This window comes from Atractosteus spatula, chromosome 4 (genome assembly GCF_055471065.1).
Source record: "Atractosteus spatula isolate fAtrSpa1 chromosome 4, fAtrSpa1.hap1, whole genome shotgun sequence".
Classification (NCBI taxonomy): domain Eukaryota; kingdom Metazoa; phylum Chordata; class Actinopteri; order Semionotiformes; family Lepisosteidae; genus Atractosteus; species Atractosteus spatula.
In genome coordinates, this window is record NC_142709.1 from 48087960 (window position 1) to 48113895 (window position 25936).

At 41.0% G+C, this 25936-nt stretch overlaps 1 protein-coding gene across 1 annotated transcript; it reads left to right on the forward strand.

Moving 5' to 3' along the window:
- The first annotated feature begins 1815 nt into the window (after positions 1–1815).
- znf654 (zinc finger protein 654) lies at positions 1816–20509 on the forward strand. The gene is made up of 9 exons (XM_088914470.1): positions 1816–1950; positions 5552–5697; positions 6404–6485; positions 6692–6827; positions 7714–7916; positions 8591–8727; positions 8921–9062; positions 10110–13635; positions 18746–20509. The coding sequence occupies exons 1-9, from the start codon at positions 1825–1827 to the stop codon at positions 18751–18753; spliced, it is 4506 nt and encodes a 1501-aa protein (XP_088770596.1). The 5' UTR covers positions 1816–1824; the 3' UTR covers positions 18754–20509.
- The last annotated feature ends 5427 nt before the right edge of the window (positions 20510–25936 follow it).

Consider the following 25936-nt stretch of genomic DNA (forward strand, 5'->3'; position numbering starts at 1 on the left):
GAGATATTAAGATATCAGAAAATAATGATTGCATAATTGATTAGTTTTAAGCCATGAATTAAATGGATTTTTAAATGTTATAAAATTAGACGAATAGTTCTTTTCCATCAGATAATCCTACATCAAACTAACACAAAACGCAAATACTAAAACTGTCATTCGTTTATCTTTATTCTGAATGTTTATACAAAGCAGGTAGGAGAAATTATTCCTCAGCCAAACAAGGAAAATAGCAGAAACGGAATTTCATGTGCAGGAAAATGCAGTTTTTGAATAAAAGATAGTTTGTCTGGATATGTATAATAATTAATAATTAGTTTGCTTCAATTTATGGAAACTATTTTATTAACGTATTTAAGGTATTTAAATGTGAAAACAAGCAAGGCCTGACTTACAGCACATAACTAACTCTTCTGAAAGACAAATATCTACAGGACTCGAAGGAGTCCTTGGCTTCAAGGATCACACATTCACACCTATTTTTACACCGTGTTTTTTAAGACAACTATAGATTTTAATGTTCGGTAGCTCGACTTTGCTGCTTTGACTACTTTCATTGGGAAGATGGATCCAATTAACTCTATAGTTTAATTTTTCAGCAGTTAAAACGTATATAATTTCAAAGAAAAAAATCATACAATAAAAAACAAAATCTCAGAAAACGTAAGGACACTGACAAACCAAAGAAGGCCGTTCGGAGTATTTGGGAGTTAATAGGACATCATCTAGACGTTTTCTGAATAAACCAGGTTAAACCGAATTTTAAATGGGAAGGTTCTGCAATACATAATCTTATTCAAATACAAGAACGGTAAATGGGATGATCAAGAGCATAGCATGTACTTCTGAATTGCAGACGTCAGCACTCAAGGTCAGTTTTAAAAGGTACAAAAATATTGGCTCCACGTGCTTATTGACAGGTGGAGTTCTCATTTCCCACTGCATTATGGTACTTGTAGTCCAACATAACCAACAGGCACATTAGCGTTGAGTTAACCAGAAATGTACCAATTAGTGTAATATCACGAACAAAAATGTTAGCAGTAGCCACGTCCATGACCTAAGCATTAGAAATCCTAAACTACATTAAAGTTATTGTTACAATAATAAGCTAACGCCTTTTTTGTGTACAGTATGTGGTGGGGTCTGCTCCAATTAGTTCAAGAAATGTATGCAAGATGGTGAAAACTCTTCGATGAAATATCAACTGACATTGTAATAAAACTAAAAAGTGATGTTGTCAATCGATTAATATGATTTTCAAGATATGCATTTAGCTTTTTTTACGTGTGTCTTACGCTGAAAGATGAATGATATTTGGTAGCAGAAGAATGCCTCGTATTTACACACGTCAAAACAGTCCTTGGCCCAAAGTACACTTGGAGTATAGAAATCAACGTCATAGCACATAACGTTTCTTTCGTTGCAGGAAAAATAATCTGTTTTTTTCACTGAGCACGCACACCAAATACAAAAGACTACAGTGTACATGCTTATCAACAGATGAAATGCAATTAATCTCCCCATCTGACTCTTCCAAAACACGAACAAATCAAGGTGGTGCGCTCTTAAAAAGGGGAATTGGGTTTTAGTGTGATTGATTATGACCTTTGTCCAATCAGAGGACCCGTACTCGAAGAAGGGGCGTGTGGGGGTTACAAACTGATTGACTGTCACAAGTAACCAATCAGAACTCACCACAAGTGGAAGAGACTCGTGATGGATGTGAGTGAGACCCAATAGAGAGCCGGCAGGTGGGCGGAGCAGGAAGCGAGCTTCGCTAGGGCTCTGTGGTTGTTGTACGCGCAGGGTAAGACGAGCAGCATGGCGGAAGAGGAGAGCGATTTGGATTCAGAGAGACTCAAAGAAGAGCTGGAGAGTTTGTTGGACAATGGCGGGAAGGGCGGGAACGGGCTCCAGAGCAAGCTGTACTGTACCAGGTTTTGTCAGGTAAGTCGAGTCTCTGCGGTTAGCGCCTGGTGGGACTGTAGAGTAATTTACCAAAAGCGTTCCCCTCCCCCAGTATGATCACTCCTGTTAATGTTTACTTTTTTATTATTCCGTTTGTAGTTAAGATATGTGTTTTTCATCTTTCATAAACGGTCGTTCGTCCACACGCAAAGCGAAGCAAATCTTCCTTGGTCTTTTGCAGCACTTTAATTAGTGACATTTTGTAAAACAACAGCCCCCTACACATACAAACCAACACACAAGCCACCCCCGACACAATAACAGTGCTACTTCCACTGTAGAAAAGCATTTTATGGGGTGTGAGCCCTCATTTAAAGACCCCAGACTTGCAATGCCCGTCTCTGGTCTATTTTCCTTGCGTCAGAATGATGGTCGGTCGTTGCCGGTAGAGTCGCCTTCTTTGCCAAATGTGTGTTCGGATTTGCTGTTGCATTTTTGTGAGGTGTCACCGTGAGGACATATTTAATCTGGATGCGGTGGGGATGCCCTGGCAAAACCACCTTCCTGTGCATTGGAGTGCAATTTTTAGGATACAACGTCCGCTGCAGCAGACGGCAGACCTGTAGATGATATACTTCCCATATTTGTAGGAAGGCGGCACAGGCTGAAACTTTTTTTTTTTGCGCGTCGGAGGGGGTCGTTAGTTTTCCTTCTGTTTGTATCCGAGAGGTGTAACAACGCCCAAGGGACGTGCAGCCGGTGAGGGTTAGTCTTATCAAGATTTAGACGAACTCAGCAGGTGTGCGGGGGGTCCGGCGATGGGGTTGACGTTTAATGTAAACTGGAATGTGGGAACTCTGGCTGACAGAGTGCAATAGTAAAACCTGTCGTGGGCTGACATTTTGACAGCCGTTGTAGTCCCTTTTTTTTCTTGAACGGCTTGTTAGCAGGTCTTTGAAAAGGTGGTCTTGTGCACACTCGGTTTTTGAAATCCCTTTGTTAATGCGATTTGGATTATTGCCTGTACAGCCCGTTCGGTGACATTGTCTTGAATCGTTAATTCCAGTGGAATTTGAATTGGTTAGAGAGCTACGTTTTCGTGAACTGGGAAAGGATCTGGCTCTGTGTCATGACCACCTGTTTAACGTGGATTTGTTTTTTTCTGGACTGGTCCCTGACGTTTTATATTCAGTATTAGGTGTGTTCGTGGAAAGGGCGTTCAGTCTGACATTATATGAAACTCGCAACTGAAAAAAAAATACAATTAACACTGTAGAGAAGTTACTTTGTCCTAGGATGACTGAGGAAAAAAAAAACATTGATGTGAACAGTGATTCACTGTACCGTTTAAAGTACATCAGGTAGTGTTCATATATCGCGATCTTACCACTGATGGTTATTCATTCAGTTTTGAAAGTGCAGGTTGGTTTGGTTGTGGTCTTTTGTCAGGCATCTGTCACTTCTGTTAAATCTTTGATCTGTACAGATGACTTTATCGATGCAACGTGCTTTAGTGGTAGTTGGATGCTAGTTTTCTTAAATGTAACTGTTGCAATTGGGAGTTTAATACCTTGATGTTTCTGTTATATACAAATGAAGAAAAGCAGTAGTGGCTGTTTATCGACAGCTTTCATATAGATACCCAAGTGTATGTGAAGAGTAATGAGAGTAGTGGTTCCGTTGTCCCAAATGAATAAGAATTATGCCTGTGAAGGCAGTCCACGCATAAGTATGTCATTGCATTTAGAACAGCCCTCTCAGGTTTTTATCCTGTATCCAAGACTGCAGTAGGCACAGTATGAGTTCTAGATATATTTCTGTGAAGTTAGCATGCAATAGATGTGCCACTCCCACCTCGCTGTCCATTTTTACTGATTCATTTTATTACGATCAAGATAAAGTAACAGAAGATCGCTGTCAAAAATACATTTAGAAGATACTTGTACAGGGGTGTGACTGCAGGAGGCTGTTAGGTTTTGGTGCATCAGTTACATTAATAAAGAGCAGTTATGAGGAGGTATAGAAAGTATAGAGGTACAAAAGTATTGCACAAGCTTTCAAGTGAAGTAATAGTGGTTTGCCTTTGCACAACAAGTTTCATCCCAAAGGATCCTAAAGCACCATATATAAACTAAAGGGACCACAACAGTGGGAGAAATGAGAAATTGCTTCACTAGTTCAGTTAAGGGGGCATTGTAGCAATCCCCCTACTCTTAACCCCTTGGTTTAATGTAGAATTCCTCAACCTTTTCCATCTCAAACGGGATACTTGCATAAATGCAGATTTAGTGGCCTACTCACCCCACATGCAGACTATTAGAAACAAACCATATCTCAGTATTTAATCCAATCTTGCTTCAAGTGATAGTGGTGTTAGTGGGGCCAGCAGGGGGCGCTCACCCTGCGGCTCATGTGGGTCCTAATGCCCCAGTGTAGTGACGGGGACACTATACTGTAAACAGGCGCCGTCCTTCGGATGAGACGTAAAACCGAGGTCCTGACTCTCTGTGGTCATTAAAAATCCCAGGGCGTTTCTCGAAAAGAGTAGGAGTGTACCCCGGCGTCCTGGCCAAATTTCCCATCGGCCTTTATCAATCATGGCCTCCTAACAATCCCCTTCTATGAATTGGCTTCATTACTCTGCTCTCCTCCCCACTGATCGCTGATGTGTGGTGAGCGTTCTGGCGCACTATGGCTGCCGTCGCATCATCCAGGTGGGGCTGCACATTGGTGGTGGTGGAGGGGAGCCCCCATTACCTGTAAAGCGCTTTGAGTGGAGTGTCCAGAAAAAGCGCTATATAAGTGTAAGCAATTATTATTATTATTATTATTATTATTATTATTATTAAAAGACCTCAGATCTTCTCCGTTTGTGTTTATGTCCATCAAACTTGAAAAACTGAACTTGCACTACACTTGATTCCCACATGAACCGTCTTCAGTTTAGTATGTATGCCGAATGAGCAACACTACACTTTTCGTTTTTTGCGTCTCTCATATTTTACTTTTCCAAAATTCCGTGCCACATTCCCGTTAATGTCTAAAGGCATGCCACTAGGCCACAGTGCTCTGGTTTAAGGTCTCACCTGAAGGATGTGGATATGTCTCAGTTTGATACCTGTAGTTGTTTTTCTTCTATTCTTCTGTCCTTCATGTGAAGAAAGCAGCTTACTTCCAGTAATGCTCCTTTCAAAATTAACTTCAGCTACAAGTGTCACAATGGAAAACCGTCAAAGGCTTGTACGCCAGGCTTATCAACACCTCTGATGTATCCGCTGCTGTTCTGTAAACAACATGGCTCAGTGCAGCATTCTTTGGAGTAACTGGAAGAACCATTCATGTTTCTTCCTAATCACCATATGCAGCATGACGGGTGACAAGACTAGAGAAATGATTAAAGGTGGTGTCTTGCAAACAGGCTTTGCAACTCAGCTGCACAGACTCAAATGCCATGAGCAATACCTTCCTCACAGGTTTTGTGTCTGACATTGCAAATAATGCTGCACTGTTATACTGATCATGTAACACAATGGAATTTAACGACCAAGCTAAAGGAAAATGCTGAAGGTGCTTTTCTTCATTTACCAGTAACCAGTTGGTAATTCCATGTGTGAGCCGTACTGTCTTTGTCTTTTTGAAGGTGGTTGAAGAACACACTGGACGATGCCAGGTGCCGCTGCCTCAGTTGCAGGTGCTCCGAACGGCACTGTGCTGCTTCACCCAAGGCATTGCCACCTTCCCTGCTGACTGTGAGCACGTTCAGTATACCTTGAGCAGCCTTGCCTTGTGAGTACATATGGATGCACAGTTAACGCAACAGCAGTCAACCCCGGATGCTTGAAAGCCATAATACTATTGTTTGGTCTTAGTAGCTTGATGTCGGGAGAGTATTTTTATTTTATTCAAGTAATATGGCTCAGCAAAGTAACTTCAACTGTAGGTAAAAAAAACTTAGTGGCTGACTGAGACTGAAACTATAATCCCTTGGTTTAGTGTCCGCTGAAGTTTACTTTACCACCAGTGTTAGCAAGGTAAGAAATGACAACAGCCTATTTGGCCCATCTTGCTTGTTTTTTTTTTAGTAATAGCTTACTGGGTCAGAGACTTTGTCAGGTTTCTTGAAGTATCCCAGTATGCACGGGATATTCTGCAAACCGATCTTGCATGCAAGTGGAAGATTTCGTCATTCTCCCAGAAGACAGAAACTCTTCATTTGTATCTTCTTTATAATATAATAATAATTGCTTACACTTATATAGTGCTTTTCTGGACACTCACTCAAAGCGCTTTACAGGTAATGGGGACTCTGCTCCACCACCACCGATGTGCAGCATCCGCCTGGATGATTATGGATCCACCCACTGTGTTCTAAATATTTCTGATGTTGAAAAGTTTTATGAGAATGTTTAAGAATTGTATTCATTAGTTAAGCTAATCTGTTTCTTTTGGCACATGGGTATGTTTGTCATCAACTAATTTTTTGTCATCACAGGAGCTTTTTTGAACTACTGCTATTTTTTGGTAAGGATGAATTCTTGGAGGATCCATTGAAAGACATTCTTGACTCATTTCAGGTGAGCCAGAATCACTGCAAGAAATTGAAGATGAGGAAAATCTCAAAGTGTTACAGTTCAGACTATAATAAACTTTTGGCAATCTCAGCATTTCGAAGCATCTGTTTTTAAAAATAGATTCCTAATTTATAGTGCTAGTATATTATGAGCATAGGCCTCTTGTGTCCTGTATTACAGTTATTGATTCTGTACTTCTTGTCATAAAGGAATGCCACTCATGCCTATTGGGCCATGGAAATATGTACCTCATGCTGGTGAAACAGATTGTTAAAGAAGGTGGCCCCTGGGAGAATCCAGTTTTGCAGGCTATCCTGAAGGAGATGCCACAACATCAGGAAGAAGGTACTGTTCGTGACTGAGTGTTGAACAGTTGAATTAAGTATTTTACTTGGATTGACATTAGGTTTGGGGTCAATTCCAGATTCTCCTTTCTATCCCGTTCTGATTGATTTGTTTTTTAACATTCGCAGCATTGGAATTGGTTGGACACGTGGCATTGGGAAAAACTGATCTTGACCTCCCTCCCAGCCCTAATAGACAATGTTTAAGACGTATAAATCAAGTTAACACTTTGTTTTATTTAAAATTGGGGCCAGCAAGGGGCTCAGCTCTGGGGCACTGGGTTCCATTCTGAATCACTCAGTGCTCAATGCAGTGCTATCTGTGTGACGTTTATATGTTCTCTCATGTTATCATGGATTTTCTCTGGGTGCTCCAGTTTCCTCCCACATTCCAAAGACATACTGATAGGTTAGTTTGCTTCTGGGAAAACTGACCTGATGTGAGTGCATGTGTCTCTATTGTGCCCTGTGATGGCAGGGTGTTTCCTGCCTTGCATCAGTTCTTGCTGGGATGGGGTCTGGTTCATCCACAAACATGAATTGGAAGAAGTGGTTAGAAAATGGATGGATGGAAATATTTCAAATGCTCTTTATTTGTGTATTTTGTAAAACCATAGAAAAAATTCTAGATTACTCTGCAAGTGAAATGGTGTATGGCATGTTACAGTACTTGTGCATTATATATTTTCATCACGTCTTTTCAGTGTGTTCTCAATGTTCACAATTCCACAATGCCTGCTGAATATGGAGCAAGAAGTTAGGGCACTGCTTCACCCTCTAACAAGCCATTTCTGTTTAACAGGTACTGTATGAAAAGAGGAATCTTGTTGGGAAGCAGTCCTATCGGTTTAATCTAAGGAGTGTTTTTTTTGTTTATTTGTTAACAGTGGACAGATACTTAAGCTCAGAAGTTCCAGCTTTCTTTGAGTTCCGGGTTCGTTACTTACTAGCCTGTGAACGTATCCAGGAGGCTGTGGCACTGTCCAAGTGCTGTATACAGCATTCAGAAGTGGGAAGACATCTGTATTTCCATCAAGCTTATTTAACCTGCCTTTTAAAAGCATCTTTATATGATCATCTTCAAAAGGAGGTAAGGAGAATAAGGGTATTTACCCTAGTGTTCAGGTTAAATTCCTTTCAGGGCCTGCAAGATTTGGCCTCAATACATTTTCTTGACTATTTCAACAGGTAAAGAAGGTTCTCACTAATCTGCTGTGTAGCAGCGATGCTGATGTCAGGATCCCCTCTTATGTGGAAGGAGCTTTGACATCCTTTAGGAGACAAATACCTAATTGAAGGAATTAAATAATTGTCCTGTACTACCTGTAACATTGATCTTGGGTTTAAGATAGAATACATTTAACCTGATTTTATTAAATTAACAAACAAGACCAGTGTGTGCATATTTTAACGTGTCCCAGTTGAATTCCACCCATGTATGGATTTCACACCTTTCCTCTTATCCTATACTCTCTTTCAAGTTATTACTACTGGCTTTTCTGTGGTGTGCTGGCGCATCATGTTAAGCCTCTAATCTTGTGGCAACTGCTCTTCAGTTCACATGTATTGGAGCTGCAAGTGTTTTCATTGTGAAGTCCCGAGTCCATTTTCATAAGAGATACAGCACTTAAGTAGGTGTTGTGATCTGTTTTTCCCAATTCCCTGGCTGGCACTGCAGACCCAGAGGTGTCTGTCAGGGATCACTGTCATGTGATGTGCTCACTCCACCTTGGCTTTAGCAGTGAACTTGCTGTCCCTCAACAGATGGCAATGATTGATGGGAAGGATGCTGTGGAGATCATCTGCAACACTGAGAATGAGGAGAAGGATGACTTGCTGTTGGTGCTGTGCAAAGCATTTCTAACCCAGCAGCTGCAGAATGGTGATATGTATTATATCTGGTAAGTTTTTTTGCTGTCTTCAGTAATATAGAACTTGAGTTGAAAGTCAAAGGTGGAATGATTTTATGTCATAATTTGAGAATACCATAATGTTTTCTCTTTAATAAAATTTGCTTGTTGTCTCTCCATTTATCGGTAGAAGAATGTTACTGTTTGTATATTATGTATTCTCACTTTTTTATTTATTGCCTAGGGATCTTATCTTCATATGGAGCAAACTTCAGCTGCGGGCTAACCCTTCCAAGCAGGACTTCTTAGAAGAATGCCATCAACTGATGTCAACTGCGACAAATGTTAAAATGATTTTTCCCTTCATGAAGATAATTAAGGCTGAAGTGAGTGTCTTTTTCCTATTTAAAGGCTTCATCTTTCCCAAGGGAAGGGGGTATAGGTTCTCTGGTACTGGTGTTCAGCAGGTGACCAAGATAAGACCTTCATAAAGAGGAGAAAAGTAAAATAGAACACAGGCTACACGGGGATTGTTTGTTTTTTGTGCTCTGTAGAGCTGTAAAACATTAACAGCATTAAGCAGAACTAAGGATGCCTGTCCTGAATGTATTCTAAGGGTTTAATAGCACCTGGAGGGACAATCGGTGCTACTTTTTTTTTCTTTTAATAATTTGAAACTGCAGGTTGTTTCTCAGCCTCCTGCTTACGGACTCTCCAAAGTGAGGCCCATGAGTGCCTCTCAGGATCTTTAGTGCTAATTTGGAGATGCAGGCCCATCTATCTCTTTTGGTCTCCAACGGGTTATTGAGCAAAGGATCTCTTATGCCCGTTTTTTGAAAGAAATCAATATCAGCTTTGGCAGCATGGCTGGTTATAGACCTACCTCCACTTTTAAATTTAAAGTATCATGTGTTCTTGGTTTAAGTGCCTTATCCACATATTCTTCACTTGTGTTGTGATTCAGAAACAAGTTGTTCCACTTGATTCTGGAGTAGCCAATGAGTTGACCATATCAGAGCCCCTGAGGATTTTAATTACCAGGTCACCTGATTCCTTGAGGCTTTTTTGTTGAAGACTAAAAATATTCAGTTCTTTTAGAGCTTTCCTGTCAGAGCAGGACATTGCTTTAAACACAGGGATATATATCTGCCAGTTCTTCTCTGGACCAATTCCAGGGCAGCAATTCATTTTTTTGTAAGGTGCTAACAAAAATGAAAATTTACGTTTGTTTTCATTGAAGGCCAAGCATACCCTGGCTAATTATTGATTAGCCTACTCCAGTATCTCTAGCCCTGCAGTTTTAACTAACATGCAAACTATGTCCTGAAAATACCAGGGTGCTTTTTACCTATTGATGTTCTTCTGGATTTGAGATAAAAAAAATGGTATTAACATATTAATCGTTGATATGCTTTGGTTTGTCTTCTTTCCAGCTGGGAGAAGAAGGCTTGCAGTTTTGCGTCGAGCTATGTGCATGTGCTCTTCAGATGGATCTCCGTCACGACCCAGTCACCAAGTCCCTTGTGTACAAGATGATTGCTTATCTTCTTCCAAATGACTTGGAGGTTTGCAGAGCCTGTGCGCTTCTTGTTTTCTTCCTGGAGCGCACAGTGGACTCTTACAAGATCGTTTATCTTCTCTACACCTACCCTGACCAGGAGTATCAAATGGATTCCAGTGTAATTAAAAACCACATACGTTTCGAATTGCTCCAGATCCTGAAGAGGGGATTGTTTTTTGATCCAGAATTTTGGAACTTGATCACGCTAAAGACGAACTGCCTGTCCTTGATGAGTGAGAAAGTGATGAAAGCAGCCCTGAATGAGACTGTGGAGGATGATAAATGGATTCAAAATTATAGTATTAAAGAGACATATAAAATGCATTCGGAAATTCCAGACAAGCACACTAGCCAATTGATGAACTACTCTGTTAAAGACCAGCGTAAGCCTGCTCCTAAACGTTGCATTAGGCAGTCGGAGGCAGCCTCAGAGATCCCCATCAGGAGGCGAGGAAGAAAACCTGGAAAACGTGTTAAAGTTATAGATACATCGGCATTAAGGCGATCCCTAAGACAGCTCGATATGATTCAGGAAAACTCCATGAAACAGCTCTCCAAAAGACAACAAAGACACCTCGGCCGACAGGCAGAAAAAAAAACCCTGAAACGTCGCGGTAGAAAACCCAGTTGGTTTCTACCGGAGACCAACAGACAGGCAGAGAACAGTGCTCCGAGGCGTGTTGGGCGGCCTAGGAAGAAACCTCCACAATCCCCGCTGGAAGTTGCGCTTCCGAAACTCGCCGCATCCGAGACGGGGCAAGGTGAGTTGCAGCAGGTCTCCCAGGAGCAGCCAGCAACTGATGAGGTGACCCCTCTTTCGCCATCACCTGAGACCGTGACCATAGAGGAAACCCCTCAGTCTCCAGAAAGGGCTTCACCGATGCAAGTTTCCTACCAATCCCTAGACTCCCTAGAAACACCCCTTCTGGATACAATGCTGGAAGTGTCCTTCCCCGATAACGAGGCGATAGAAATACCTGTTGAAAAACTAGAGGTGGTTGAACAGCCGCAAGAACTAATCGAGCAAACGGATGTGGCTCCAGAAGACTCGACGATCAACCACCAGGATACCTGTGCAGAAGAGCCCTCTATAGATCTGAGTGAGAGGGAACCAGAACCTCCTGTCAAGCCAGAAGACAACACGACAGTGGAGGAACCCGTTCTGCCACAAGAACCCATAGCTGAAGCTTGTGAAGTCCAGCAGTCCAGTAACATAGAAGTAGGTGATGCCACCTTGCAACAGCACGATAACGGGACTGATGGCCAGATGGACATTAAGGATGAGGAGGAGAATACAATTCAGTCCCCTGTCAAAGCACCAGAAGAGAATGCGGAACTGCCCACTGTAATGCAGGACAACATACCTGAGTGCACTGTGCTGGAGCAAGGGCTTCCAGATGTACTTCCAGAAGGTCCTGTGGTAGCTCGGGATAAGTCCCCTCAAGGTCTTGTCATAGAACTGGATACTGTGCTTGAGGCTCATGTGGCAGAGCTGGTCTGTACACCTGAGGCTTTAGTTGCAGAACCAGAGGTTTTAACTCACGGTCTAGATTCATTTGTTGAAGAAACCAATAGAGCTCCCGTAGAGGCTAGCGAACCAGATGACACTGTGAAACAGGCTGCTTCCCCTCCAAAACTTGAGCAAGAGCAGCATACTGTATCACCACCAGGAAATGATCCTGATTTCAAAAGCTCTCCAAAAACAGTTTTGGGTAATACTTTGAGCAGAAGTGAAAACTGTGTGCCCAGGCATCGTTGTATGTTGTGCAACAAAGACTTCATGGGTGGACACATAAAACGCCATGCATTGGTTCATCTACAAAAAGGAAACCTGCGTTGTGTACTATGTGGTAAAACATACAAGCAAAGGAATTTCATGCTTAATCACCTGAAGGAACACCTTCAGAAAATGAAAAGCAAAAAGCGTCCGCCAGATACCCAAAGCAATGAAAATTGCACTCCAGTTGAAAATGGAACTTCTGAAACTTGCGAGCGTGACGTCATATCTTTACCTCCAGATCTTAAACATTCAGTGGCGGAAGTAGAAAATCATGTAGAAAACCATAACAGAATTAATGTAAATCTAGAACATGTAAGTAATGAGTCACAAGGTTTGCTGAAGAGTGACAAAAATGAAATTGCATGTGCTGCAAAAGATCAGTCAGTGGTGCAGAGAGCTAACGGATCTATTTCAAAGCAAAAGTCAGAGTGCCAGAAAGAACAATTCAGATGCCCCGCAGAGGGGTGTGCGAGGTCTTTTGTTAGACAGTGGGTTCTCGTTAAACATGTAAAGAAAGCTCACCCGAATGATATGAAAGTCCAGGAGTGTACATTTCTCTGGACAAAGGGAAAGTGCCAGTATTGCCAAAGAAAATTTCTGTGTCTGCAGCATTACTCAGACCACCTCAAGAGGCATGATGGTGCTCACAGGTATTTCTGCCAGCACTACAACTGCAGCGAAAGGTTCAAAACGCAAGCGGAACTTGGGCAGCACCTAAAAACCCACTCGCAGTTTCAGGCACAGTGTAGTTTTCCAGAATGCTTTGAACTTTTTTCTGATCTCTCCCTGCTGCATGAGCACGAATGTTGGCATTACTCCCTAATGACAAACCTAGACGGAAGTCCAGCAGCAGCAGCTTCCGGGCTCAACTCCGCGGAGGCCAGTGGCATCCTGGTGAAAAGAAAAAGAAAAAAAGACGCACAAGAGGCTCCCGTCCAAGATCTGAAAGTCCGAAAAGAATCTGCACAGCCAAAGACCTACATACCTAGTGGAGGAGGCAAATCCGTCTTAAATTCAGTGGAAGTCAAGGTTGCCACACCAGAGGCCAAATCCCTGGAGCAGCCAGAAGATGGTGCGGGGGAGCATTCTGCGGGCGGCAGGTTTTCCGATGGACAGCTGTTAAATGGGCATGCCGATGAAGAAAAGCCAGCTTCTGCTCAGCTGCCGGAAGGAGCAGCTCAGGCACGGGATCTGCAGGACCACGCGCCGGAGGCGGGGAAGAAAGACACCGGTCCGACGGAAATTAAATCGGAGGGGGTTGCCGGAAAGGATCCGGAAAAGGCCCCCCTACCCCAGGACGCTTCCACGGCAGCCCTTAAAAAGCCCCGACGGTACGACGATGAAGTTTACTCCTACGGGGGCACTTCCAAAAAGCCGTTCATCCGGCCTCCGCCTTCGGCGTACCTTGCTGAGCAGTACATCAGCATGCCCAAGCGCAGGAAATCGCCCGCCAAGGCAGAGTCTCCCAGCTCCGCGCCGCAGTCGGAGCAGGCTGGCGGTGTTCAGAGACACAGGTGCACTAAGTGTTTCGCACTCTTTGACAAAGCAGAAGAACTGCAGAGCCATCTCGCCCAGAAGAAGTGTCAGGCTTTCTTTGGCTTTGATTCAGATGAAGAAAGTAAGTGGTGGTGTCATTTTTTTTTCCTTGTTATTAAAACATTGGGTTCTGTTCTTCTTTTCAGCACATTACATTCGTGTTGTCATACCCGAATACCCTTTAAGGTGAAAATGCAGATGATGAAGTCATCGATTCTCCCTTACTAAACAAAATGAGTGAAATTATATCGGGTTGAGGTGTAACACGTTTTCTCTCGGTGCACTACCTGTTCTCGGAAAAGCAGGGGACATTAAAGCTGAATATAATTCAGACATACCTGGCTTAGTTAAGAAGTATTTTGTTGTTAGTTTTCACAATCAAAACCCGCAGTGTTTGGTTAGCATTTAGGTTTCCTGACCTGGCCAATGATGCAACGTTAAGTGGCATTTGTCTATAGTGACATGTTTGAAAAAGCAGCAGGAGGATTAAATAATAAATGTAACATGTACGCTTTTTTCCCAACACTTAAGATTTCCAGTTGTGAATAGCTAGTTGTCTCTATGACTTAGCTGACAACTACAACCTCCGTACCTGCACAAGGAGAAGGAAGGTCAAGCACAGAGTCTAGTTTCATGCTTTTGCTTGAGAATGGAGACGCCGCAATAGGGTTCTCACCCCTCTGTGAAAGGCCTTCCGCTAACACGTGAATAGAAAATATTCGAGGGGAGAGCTGTCGGCATGCAAGTTACAAAAGAGCAAGTAGAGTTTAATACCATGCTGACTAAGGTTTCAGGCAAGAAAAGCAAGTGAAGTTTTTCTACCGATTTGTCTTTCGGTGTCGATTGTTGTGGTGAAGGTGCTTAATGCTGCAGATGTCTAGCATATCTGTTGTGGTGGGGTTATACGATAACTTCTACACTTCCCTTTAAAACTTTAAAGCTGGCAGATCCAGTTGCCTTCAGCGATGGAACCCTTGTAGCAGCTTATTTCAGAATTGTAGGAGCAGTTGCTCTTCTTTCCATCATGCATTAATACCATGGTGGTATTAAGAGGAATGGGATGAGCAGACTGAGCTGGCCAGCTTCAACACTGCTTCTTCTCATGCGTGCAGGTTGCGTAGATGCTCGGGAATATCGGATGCGTCCAGGGAAGTGTTCCCAGCAAGCAAACTGCGAGGATATACTGAAAATGAAAAGTTACTTTGGTAGAAGGCAGAATATTCCGAAAAGGTGCTCTAAAAAGAAAGAAAGCTAACTTCCTTTAACTGCAGAGAGATCCTAGATAGTGCAGCACTGTTTTCTATATTCTGTTTTGAGCCACACATAGTGAACCTAGAAATAGTATTAGCTAAGGTTGTGCTGAGGTCTCAGCTGCATAAATATTAGTTCTTGCATTAAGAGAGCAATGCTGAATAAGAAAATGTAGCCATGCTTAAGTAGAAAGTATTACTGTCATGGTAATTTTAATGGTTCAAGTTGTTTACACATTACAAATAATCCCAAACTTGTTTTTTTTAAAGAAATAATTTCAAAGAATTAAACAAGTACAAAGTACTTCCATTTAAAAATGTGCAGTCTCCCCTTGCCCATTCCAGCCTTGATCTCTTTGGTTAAAAGACCTGCTGGTTATTGAATTATACGCCTGCACTAATGAATGCATCCAGTCGCATGAGGAAAAAGACACTGTAGTCTAGGTAGTAAATGAAACATCTGGGAAACTTTTGTACCTACTTCTAGGTTTGGGAAAACATGAGCTGATCTGAACAATTCTGATTTGTTTTTCTCTAGAAGCTAAGCATGTTTTGTTTTTAATTGAGCATGATGAAAATGGAAAGATTTCAGTGATCTTGGACTGTAGTTCTATGTAAATTGAAGCATGTTAGCGCCACGGAGGAAAAGTGTTTTCGTGTTTAAACGAGATAACACTGTGTTATGATGAGATACTGCTGCTAGCACAATGCCAGCAACAGGACTGTCTTCATAAATGTATATTTCTGTAGGCTATGGCAGCAACTTGCGTGCTGTCCTGGAATTGTTCTTGTTTTGCATTCCTGTATGTCTTTACGTTAATGTCTGTACAAACCGACACGCACGTAGTGTTTCTTCTCTCTTCTAGTGACAGTTTCCTTCCATTTGCTACGTAATTCTGAATTCAAACGTATTTGACTTAAGCATGGGCTGAAAGCCTTTGGGTTTTTTGTGCTTAAATGTTTTAAGTAGACAACAGCCTATCTGCATATTACTGCAGTTTCATGCGAAGTATACAATACTTTTGCAAAGTCGCATTCTGCTTTTCACAAAAATAGTGAAAATGACTTGCATTTAACCCGGGAGTGCTCCGTCATAGGGGATTTTACTGCATGTATACAGAAGATCTTACATGTGCTCCTTTAGACTAATCTGCACAAAGAGGACTATGCCGATATTTTCAGTGGTTAATGTCCGCACACAGTTGCATGGTTCAATATTACATATTGAAATCTATTAATATATTAGGTAGTATTGTTTAACACATCGTTTAAATGCAATGCTATCTAATTTAATGCAATAACTTTTTTTTCTCCGTGGTGCTAATATGCTTCCATGCAGTAGGTACGATAGAATGTTTTCCCTATTGGTTATAGTTTGACATAATTAATAGCGGCCCCTAGAGGTATAAAGGAGAAACTTCTTCTCAAATCTTTCACCGCTCTGCCCCTGAGCCAAACAGAATGCCTGCCTTATTGTTTGTTTAGAGCGCCAAACCAGTTTCTACACTTTTTTTAATGCATTACAGTCATGTAGGTTTTTTTTAAAAAGCCCTATAAAATCAGGAGCATTTTAAAATTATACTATGACCAGGTTACTTGGATTCCTTTCACTTCATACTGTGTTTCCTTTATCAGCTTGTGCAAAATGTGGACTATCTGCTTTGCAACCTTGAGCGCAGGCCTTCACCTTTGTACGTATATAATATTAATGTGCCTATGCATAAGATCTGGAATAGAATGCTTTTTGTATGTTTAATTTTATAAAGTTGTTTGAAGTTAACAGGCTAATATGAAAGGTTTATCAACACTGAATGACCAGGATGTCCATTGAAAAGTTAAGAAATGTGATTCCAATTTCAGAAGCATCTTACAGCTAAGGTAGTAAACTTATCTGGGCTGTTTTCTTTCTTATGGGAAGTCTGTGGTGCCAAGGGCTGGGTTTTGACATTGTTGAATTAGGAAACGGTGACAGTTGTCCACAATTTGACTTTATTCTAAAGATTAAGGTTTGTTTTTTTGTCGTTGAGCTAGGCATACTGCCTCTTCAGTTATTTGTTCAGCTTTTTGTTTGTAGTGAAGTGAGATTCTTCAAGAAAGTGAAGAGCTTTATGAAGGAAGAGAAATTATTAGGTGTTGAACCAAGATCATTTAGAAGTGAATGATCTTGAGACTAGAAAAAGAGTAATTCTTTTTAGTTGCTAAGCACTTGACTTGCTGTTTTGTTTTTACTTCCTGTTTAAAAGCTCACATATATGCGCGTGAAGAAAGGTTCACATCTTTACTTGCTGTTCAACTGTCGCTGAAACATTCAGAACGGCCTTCTGCCTTGTTGAGTTCTGTGGGATGCACTGTAATGCTTAAACATACAGACACGGGATGACAGGCCTTTCCAGCCAGAGGGGTCATGTGGAAATTCGATTTTAACTTTTCAGCAGATCAAAGTACAGGTGCTCAGGGTCAAAACGTTGAATGTGTTATGTATTGCAGGTAAGCGGATAGTGATTTTTGTGTGCAATAATTGGCTTTATTGCTCACTGTTTCACATAGAATGAACATAATGTGATCCACACACGTCTCCTTGCTGTCAGATTTCTGTTCTGCAGCATCTCAATGAGTTTCCTCCTACTATCACACATCCCAGGCATGCAGACCCAGATTCAATGTGGCATCACAACACTTTCTTTCAACAGCAGCAAGGCGAACAAAACATGGACCAACACAAAGTTCAGCTAAGGAATGGTCTTTTTCTAATTAAATGCAACTTATTAAAAATGCATTGACATATTTTGTCCTTTAAGAATGGTGCTGGTTGATATGTGTTTTACTTTGAGTCCCTGCACTGTGCTTGTACATTTCTGCAGCTGATGTTCCCCTGTTTCTTGCCCTGCACATGTGACTCCTGAAATTAGACAGAGGAAGGGCAGAACAGACTACTGTTTGATCGTTTGTTGCCATTTTAGTCTCTGTAGGCTGAGAGCACGGTATAGTGTAGCAAAGCAGTTGTTAAAGCTTTTCAGCAGGTAAAGGGATAGTCCAATTTCACATAGTTTTCCATTACCATTTTAGGGTTATAAAGGTGCTGTAAGAAATGCATCTTACCTTGAAGGGATTGGTTAAGGAGCTTTAATACAGAGGTAGATTTTGCAGCTGGCCACTGGGTTTTAACTGTTCTAACAAGCCCCCCAGGAGCTTCATCATGGAAATGAAATCCCACATTACTGATTGTGGGAATTAGTAGACAGGGGAGCTGTATAACTTGAGGCCTTGATTGTGGGAATAGTCTGGAATAGTTAACTGTAAAACCAGGAACACACCTCTCCAGTCCTGGATGGCTGAAAGGTTCCTGGCTTATGTTGTGAGCTAATAATTACCCAGTTCAGCTCATTGTTTAACAAGCTAAAGCCCTTACTTGCTCTCTAGGAGCTGGAGATTTAAAAGGACCCCAAAAACTTTCTGGGCTCTTGCCCTTAAGGACTAGTGTTGGGTGTAGGTTGGCTGTTTTTTTTGGTTTTTTTTTTTTGCTGCTCTGTTAACCCAATTCCATCTGACTTATTGTAAACCTAATTTTTTCAGTCCGATAATTGTGATGCTCAAGTGCTACTTTGGCAATATAACCACCGTTTATGAAACTCACAAACTTTACACATCCTCTTTAGAATGGAAGGCAAATATTTCATGCTCCAAATAGCTCAAAAACCAGGGACTACAAATGCAAATGAGCTTTTTCTCTAACTCTGGTTCAGCTAAAGAGTTGTACACTGTCCCTTTTCAATAAACTAAGCTGATGTGAAGAATCTATCAACCTGTAGCAATTACTTCTATAGAACACCGTGTCTTCTGATGATATCAAGATAACTCTTGAGTTGCTTTGCAATTGTATTAGTGTTTGATCTGATATTTAAATAACTGATTCTCATGCCTTTCTGTCCTGTCTCTCCTCAGGTGCCTGATAAAATAAGTATGAAAAAGACTGTTTCCATGTGAAGCCAGGACTGAAGATGCTCCTGTGTTTGTCAAGTCAATGTTTGACTGTTTTAACTGGCCTTGAGCACAGGGCTACCTCAGAGCACTTTTGAAACTGAACGCCACAGCAACGAGAGCAAGAGGAGTTCAAAAGACTTGTGTTCAGAAATCTTATCTGATAAACACACTGGGGAAGGGGAGGGATTGAAAATGCGGGGAAAAAATAAAAACACAACCTCTAAGAGGTACCCAAGTTCTCTGTATACAGAGCTGTGTAACCAGATGCCCAAAAGACGATTGGAAAAAGAGCTTGTTGTGGTAGTGGAAGAGAGGGGGTCAAATTCAGTCTGTGAGACTGGAACGGAAGCCTTTAGTCGACCGCATTCTGCGATGATTCAACTCTAGCAAATTCTGGACCCTTTTCCAAACTCCAAAGTGCCTGGAACTATTCGATCGGCTTCTTTCTGCTGTTGGTGCATGGAGATGGGGATGCAGTAGGAATGATGATCGCCTGGCACCTGATCTGAATGTTCGGAGCTTGCTAGGGATGAAGTGGAGAAAGACGTACTCATTTTCTTAAATTATTTTATCAGCGACAGCCGAATCAACTGCCCCAGTATTTATTGCACACTAGTAGTTTATTCACCTCATAATTCGCATTGCTGCTGCAGAATACAGGAATCACTAACACAATAGGTATTTGTTTCATCCAGCCCACAAATGTTTTTTTCTTCCCTCCATGGGCTCTCCATTCTAGCTGCACTGTGTATATTAAGGAATTGTATTCAGTATTGTAAGAGTTTCAATCTTTGTGGTGAGAAGCTACACAGGTCAGCACATGGCCAGCACATTGGGTTTGCCATCCTTTAACACCAAGGATAGATAAATCCTTGTCCAGGTGGCAGAAGAGGGGGAGCAAGCACTAAGCACCTAAAGATAACAACCAAATTGATTTGCCTTTTCTGAATGGGCTGTTTCCAAGCTGCAGTTGCGGGTAACCCCAGTCCTACAGCACCACAGGTTTGCTAGATTTCATTTTGCTGCAAGTATCAGCTGAACCTGTGAACTAATTGGTTTCATTTTGCTGGATGTATCAGCTGAACTTGTGAACTAATTGGAACCAGTTAAGCACAGTCTCCAGGTGTGAATCAAATGGTCATGTAAACACCCTGGAAGAGCAAGACTGTGGCCCTGCAAGACTATGGCTAACAGCCACTGTTCCTCTGGAACTGTATTGATGTTGATCACATGTCACAGTGCTCTTCCCCGTAAGCGCCAGTGTACTGCTAATAGTGCCTTGTGCGGTCCTCACCTTTTGAGACATCCAGTGGTTTGTTTCTGACCCAAAGCTATGATGCAGATAGTGCAGTCTACACCTGCTGTTCTGATAGTAACGCCCTGCAGCAGGCCCCAGAATTGAGACAAGATTAAAAGATGTGAGCCACCACTGCTATCAAGACACACACACAGATTATAATAGGATTACATGGGGTTTCAATTCTTAGCTTCTTTTATCAGAAGGTGATTTTTTTTGTCTTTACTTTTTTTTGGTTCTTAATGAGTGTCTTTGAGATTATAGTATGGTGTCCTCAATGTGGCACATGTAAATTGTAACTGTTTCCCTTGGAACAGTAGAAGTCTTTTTATAAGTTATATAAGGTTTTAACAAGGATATGTCAATTTGTTTTGGGGGGGGGATGTTTTGAAATCTGCTTTCTGCTAAATTAAAAAAAACACTAATTAGAACGAGTAGATTTTGTGTTTTTATACAAAAGTGCTGAACACCAGTATATTAAATGATTTGTGGGAAATTGGAACCTCTATGTAGAAATGCAGAAATCGTCTTGTAGGAACACTAAAGCTGAAAACTGACGCAGTAGACTAAACACGTTGCCTCCACCTGACAAGTGTACTGACAAGGACCCAGAAGGGTTGCCAACAAAAAATGCAGCAGCACAAAACGTAAGCTTGTCTTGGATTTGCAGCCATCAGGGTGCTCCTATTCATTGAATGTTTTACTTTGAGAGGACGAAGGCACATTTATTAATTACTGTTAATCAAGGACGGGGTCAAAACTGGAAATTGAAGCTGTATTCTTTCTGAGAGCAGTATAGGAAGCCCTTCTTTACACAAAGAGGTGTGGGTGTCTGGCCTTATTTGAGCACAACTGGATGAAATCTTGGAATTGGCCACTGAACCACCTAACCAGCCTGAGGGGTGAATGGCTGTTATATTGTTTGCAGCTTGTCTTTTGTTCTGTAATCCAAAATTCATCTTAAGATTCATTTCTCTTGGCTTATCGGGAGAATACAGCTTTCCTGATAGTATAAGGACAAAAAAACAATGGGTGTCCTATTTTAACTGAAGAGGTTACACAAGGTAATTGGTATAAGCTTCAAAGGCTTCCTTTCTAAACTTGTTTTGGTTTCAGTGTTATCAAAGATAACCTGTTTCATACTTTTGTTTAATTGGTCTCAGATCAGGATTCATTGTAGATGAGTGAGAAGTTAAATGGTTATTTTCATAAAACAGTTACCATTCACTTTTGTCCTATAGTACTAAAGTCTGGGCCAAAAGAAGAAATGAAATAACAGCTGTTCAGATTCTCCATGGTATGTCATGGGATGTCCCAACAGACCACTTTATTCAGCCCATTTATTAGGTAATGCAGTGAATTATAATTCAAATTAATGTTGGCTGCATACTGAAAATATTAACCTCTTAATAAGGATTCTGTGCCTTTAATCTAATTCTTCTATTGAATTGTTTGAGATAAATGTCCAATTAAGATTTAGTACTCCAGAAAAGAAATATGACTTAAATGTTTGATTACATTTAGGAGTCTTTCAAACAAGGAAGATGAACTGAATGGATTTCCTTGTTTGTAGTCTTTCTTTTCTTAGATTGATAAACAGTTCAAGATTGCTCATCAATTTGCATTTCAGGATTTGTAGTGGAATCTAACAATTTCTGGTCAGAACTTGTTGAAACAGTAAAAATTAAATAGTGTAAAAGTTATTTTTAAAAAATTGGAACGTGGAGCCTGTTCAATAAACAAATCTGTCGCTGGGTTATTTTGCCACACATTTTGGCAGTTTGGATTGACGCTACATGCACTGTACTGGACACACCCACTCGCTCATGGGGAAGTGCCTCTGGACACGCCCACTCGCTCAGGGGGAAGTGCCTCTGGACACGCCCCTGTTTGGAGTGCTTTGACATGCTGCACACCTTTCAGGAAAGTGCTTACTCCACCAGCAAACCCCTCCTGACAGTTGTTGCTGTGTTAACAATTTAAGGAAACCCTGCAGGCAGCTGGGAAATCTCCAATCACAGTTCACTAATGGCCCAGGGGGGTAAATCATTTAATGAATTATGGGTGACTTTAGCTTCAGAGAAAGCGCTTCAGTTTCTTAAAGGGGAAGTGCAACGCTATTTTCATATTTTTGGGGGTGAGAGAATCCGCATTAATGAGTGCATTCCAAGCCTCAATAAAAGTAAAATGTACACAGGGACTTGTAAGACCTCCAAATTACATCACAACATTCACTAAAGTTCCAGGTATGTGCAGCACCGTGTTCTGCAATTCAGAACGAGACAACAAAACTTCCAGTGACGTGCGGCCCTATGACATTGTAAATGAGACTATTTTGCCGACAAATACTCCTTGTTAACTCTGCATGCAGATCACATTTTTTCGGTGCTGCACAACATGTACTTATTTGTTCATACATCGCATTACATTAGTCATTACGGTGACTAGTGAACAGGAAGGGTCTCATCATGTTCAATTTTGCAACAACATGGCACCTAACAGTGCTTTCACAAAGTTCACAAATGTTGTGCTTAATTAAAATTTGAATGTTTTTTCCTATAACGTAAATTAATTTATTTTGTTACCGAGATTTAATAACCGGTCTCTGAAATTGGTACTGCAGTACCCCTTTAAGAAACCGCTAAGCTTTTTTGGGGAAAAAAAGAAATGCAAAATCGAGCTGTAAAGGTGATAACTGAATTTGCCTGTTTGGGATTTCCAGTCATCTCACCTGTGTCTACAATTCATTCATTTTACTTAGTAGGGTGTAGTTTGTTGATTTGAAAGGTGATGTTTCCATATATTTGGAAGAACGTGTTGCCTGTAAACAGGTAAAAGGATTGGAGAATGCCAATGTGATTTTCTTTTTTTTAAAAGTATTGATTCCTGTAAACAGTCAGCTCTGTGAGGCAAAGTTTCAAACTTATTTTGTGAGGACAAAAAGCCAGATTTAACCTCTATGATATTAGTGTACCTCTCCACACTATCCAAACCCCCTTTCCCCCTGAGAGTCAGGAGATATCTTCTGATGGTAGATGATTCTACTGCTGGCATGAAGAGTTCAAGGGAGTCTCCATTGATAACAGCAGGAAATGGTATGAATCCTTATGTGGGCTATTATGTAAAATTCTCACTGTGGTTTTTTGTGGAGTAACATCCAGGTCCTGCAGGTGGGCATATATATATTAATGTCATGATAGACCTCCTCTGCTGTATTTTAGGAAGGAATGCCTTGAATATTGGAATATGTATGTTTTCAAGACCTTTATTTTTATAGATCAAATGGATTTTCTGATTGACTCTAAAATGACTTTAAATCGCGTGGCACAAAAAATCATCTCACTTGTTTAATTGATGTTTTGTCATTGCCAGTAAAAAATCTCAGATATCTAAGGGTCCTCTTAAGGTTTGTGTTGTTGGTTGGGTAGTGTTTGCAAGCTTACGATTTTGTTTCCCATTCTGATTAAATTATAAACTTTTCTGCTGTTATTTTCACTGAATATAGATTTTTTTACAGGAGAATGAAAGTATGGGCTTCCTTTTTGAATGTTATAGAATAATACTACACTTTTTTTCTAACAGATTACTAAATTGGGACTGAGCCATTGAACTGCAATAAAATTATGAAAGAGGACATAAATGCCCAAGGTAATTTTGTGCAGTTGAGTCTCCAAATAAGAAAAATGGACAGTTTTGTACTATCTGGATTTGTTTAATAAACTGTCTTTTTTTGTTGTTGAAACAGGGTGTGTTAATGTACTGTATTTAAAAATTCTTTTTATATGAAAACACTGCAGTATATCTAGTATTTAACAAATATTTAAATGACAACACTTTATATATGCTCTCAAGAGTCAGACTTAATTTGTTCTTCTTTAGAGACATTAAGGATATTGGTCATGTAGCTTCTGTACCTAAAAAAACTAAACAAAAAAAACTTTAAGCCTAAAACGAATGGGTTTTGAGTGTCCTTTGACCTGACAAGGCTTCTGGATTGATAGTTGAAGTGAAGTGCTCATTCCAAGAGAGTTCCTTTTCTTCTCTTAAAATAAAACTTTGATTTGTGCACACGCTCTTTTGTAAGAAATCCCTTTGAGATTCTTTTTTATCCATTCCTGAACAAGAACAGCCTGAAACGTTTCATCTGCTGGTGTCAGCTATGTCAGAAGTTTAATCCATGCTTCTAGTCATTGGGGTAAAGGCAGACCAGAGGAAAGGATTGGATTTTCTGATGCTGCAGGTAAGTTTGAATCCCAAAGCATGAAAAGGATCACGGCGATAATATGCAAAATCTGTAACCAATTCCAGCACAGAGGCCAACAACTCCGGCCACAGGGCTGCTGTTCAGTAGTTGTTATAGGTCTCTTTAAATCCCCCTGCTCCTTAAGAACAAGAAAAAGCGTCAACTTGTCCAGTTTAGCCAATAATAAGTTCAATCGGGTGGTAAAAAAACTAGATATCTGGCTGTTGTGCCCTCCTGCATAAGAGCCTGGGTTTCTGTTAGTCTTTGTAAAATTGTGGGCAAGGGTTAATACCTGCTTTGCATTATAATCATTGAGCTATATAGCTCATTGCTGATCAACAAGGTTTTTGCTCAGGTGAAAAGAAAACCATAAACCTTCTGGCCTTTTAGGAATGTGCCGCCCCTTTTCATCTCTGATCGTGGCTGTCCACAGTAAAAAGCTCCCTGGTGCTGCCTGTGTAGGCGAACTCCTCCATTATGTCAATGGGTATCATCTGAATCGTCTTTCAAAGTGAAAAGAATAACATGGCTTCCTTTTGTGCACTTTGCCCCTTCATCTGCATACAGAAAATGCACCTGATCTGCACTGGCACAATGGTTGGTTTGCCATTTCCCCTGTACCAATGTGTAACCCACATTAGAGTTCCTCTTCGTTAACTTAGCTTAATTAATTAACCAAGCTTCATAAAGCTATGGGTAGAAGAGCACAGGAATTGTCTTCCTGGGTTTTGAAATCATCGGATCGGTGCAGGTTTCAAGCACTACTCGGTCACGCAAGAGAAAAAAAACATTAGTGTATTATACAACAATGATCATGGCACAAGTTCTGTATGAAATTACCAGACAAGAGCAGAACATGACCTGAACTGGATGCTGCTGTGTCCAACAGGTGGCATGTCTTTGTCCCCCATAACATCTTCTATTTAATGGCTCTGGATTGAGAATGGTGTGCCAGTGTTTTGGACAATTATTGTTACTGTGAAGGGGTTATTCCTGAGATTGTGGGATTACTTTACAGTATTAAATAGGACCACTCAGCAGCATAGTTCTGAAATTACTTTTTTTTCTTCCCCTGACATTCAGTTCATCCATTTTTTTCCCCTTTGGATATCTAAATGTCAATAATTAAACTTCTTGCTTGTACAGGTACCCTACTGTGCAAAAGTTTTAGATATTTAGCGCTGGTCTTTTTTCATCCAATGGAATTCATTGGAATTCTATAGCTGCCCTACTGAAGTACAAATGGGTTTCATTGCAATTCTATGGCTGTCCTACTGAAATATAGTTGTATAGCTTCCAGCAGATACAGGCTGTGGTGGATTGCACCTGTTGCTGGTGACAAATGGGTTTGCCACCAGAGGCCGCCAGTTCTATGTTCTGAGAAACGTGGAGATGATTGTGTAATTTAATTATGAATTGTAATAGCTTGCTGCAGGTTCACGTGGCTTTGTATAAAGGCTATGCTTGTCCATCATTATCTTCTGATAGAGCGTGTGTGTGCTGTGGTTTGAGTCGACTTGCATGGTTATGTTGTTAGGCTCGGGAACCAGCAAGCTTAGTTACCTAGCTTGTAGACAGGGTACTATTACAGGTTAAGCAAGAGCTTGGTTGG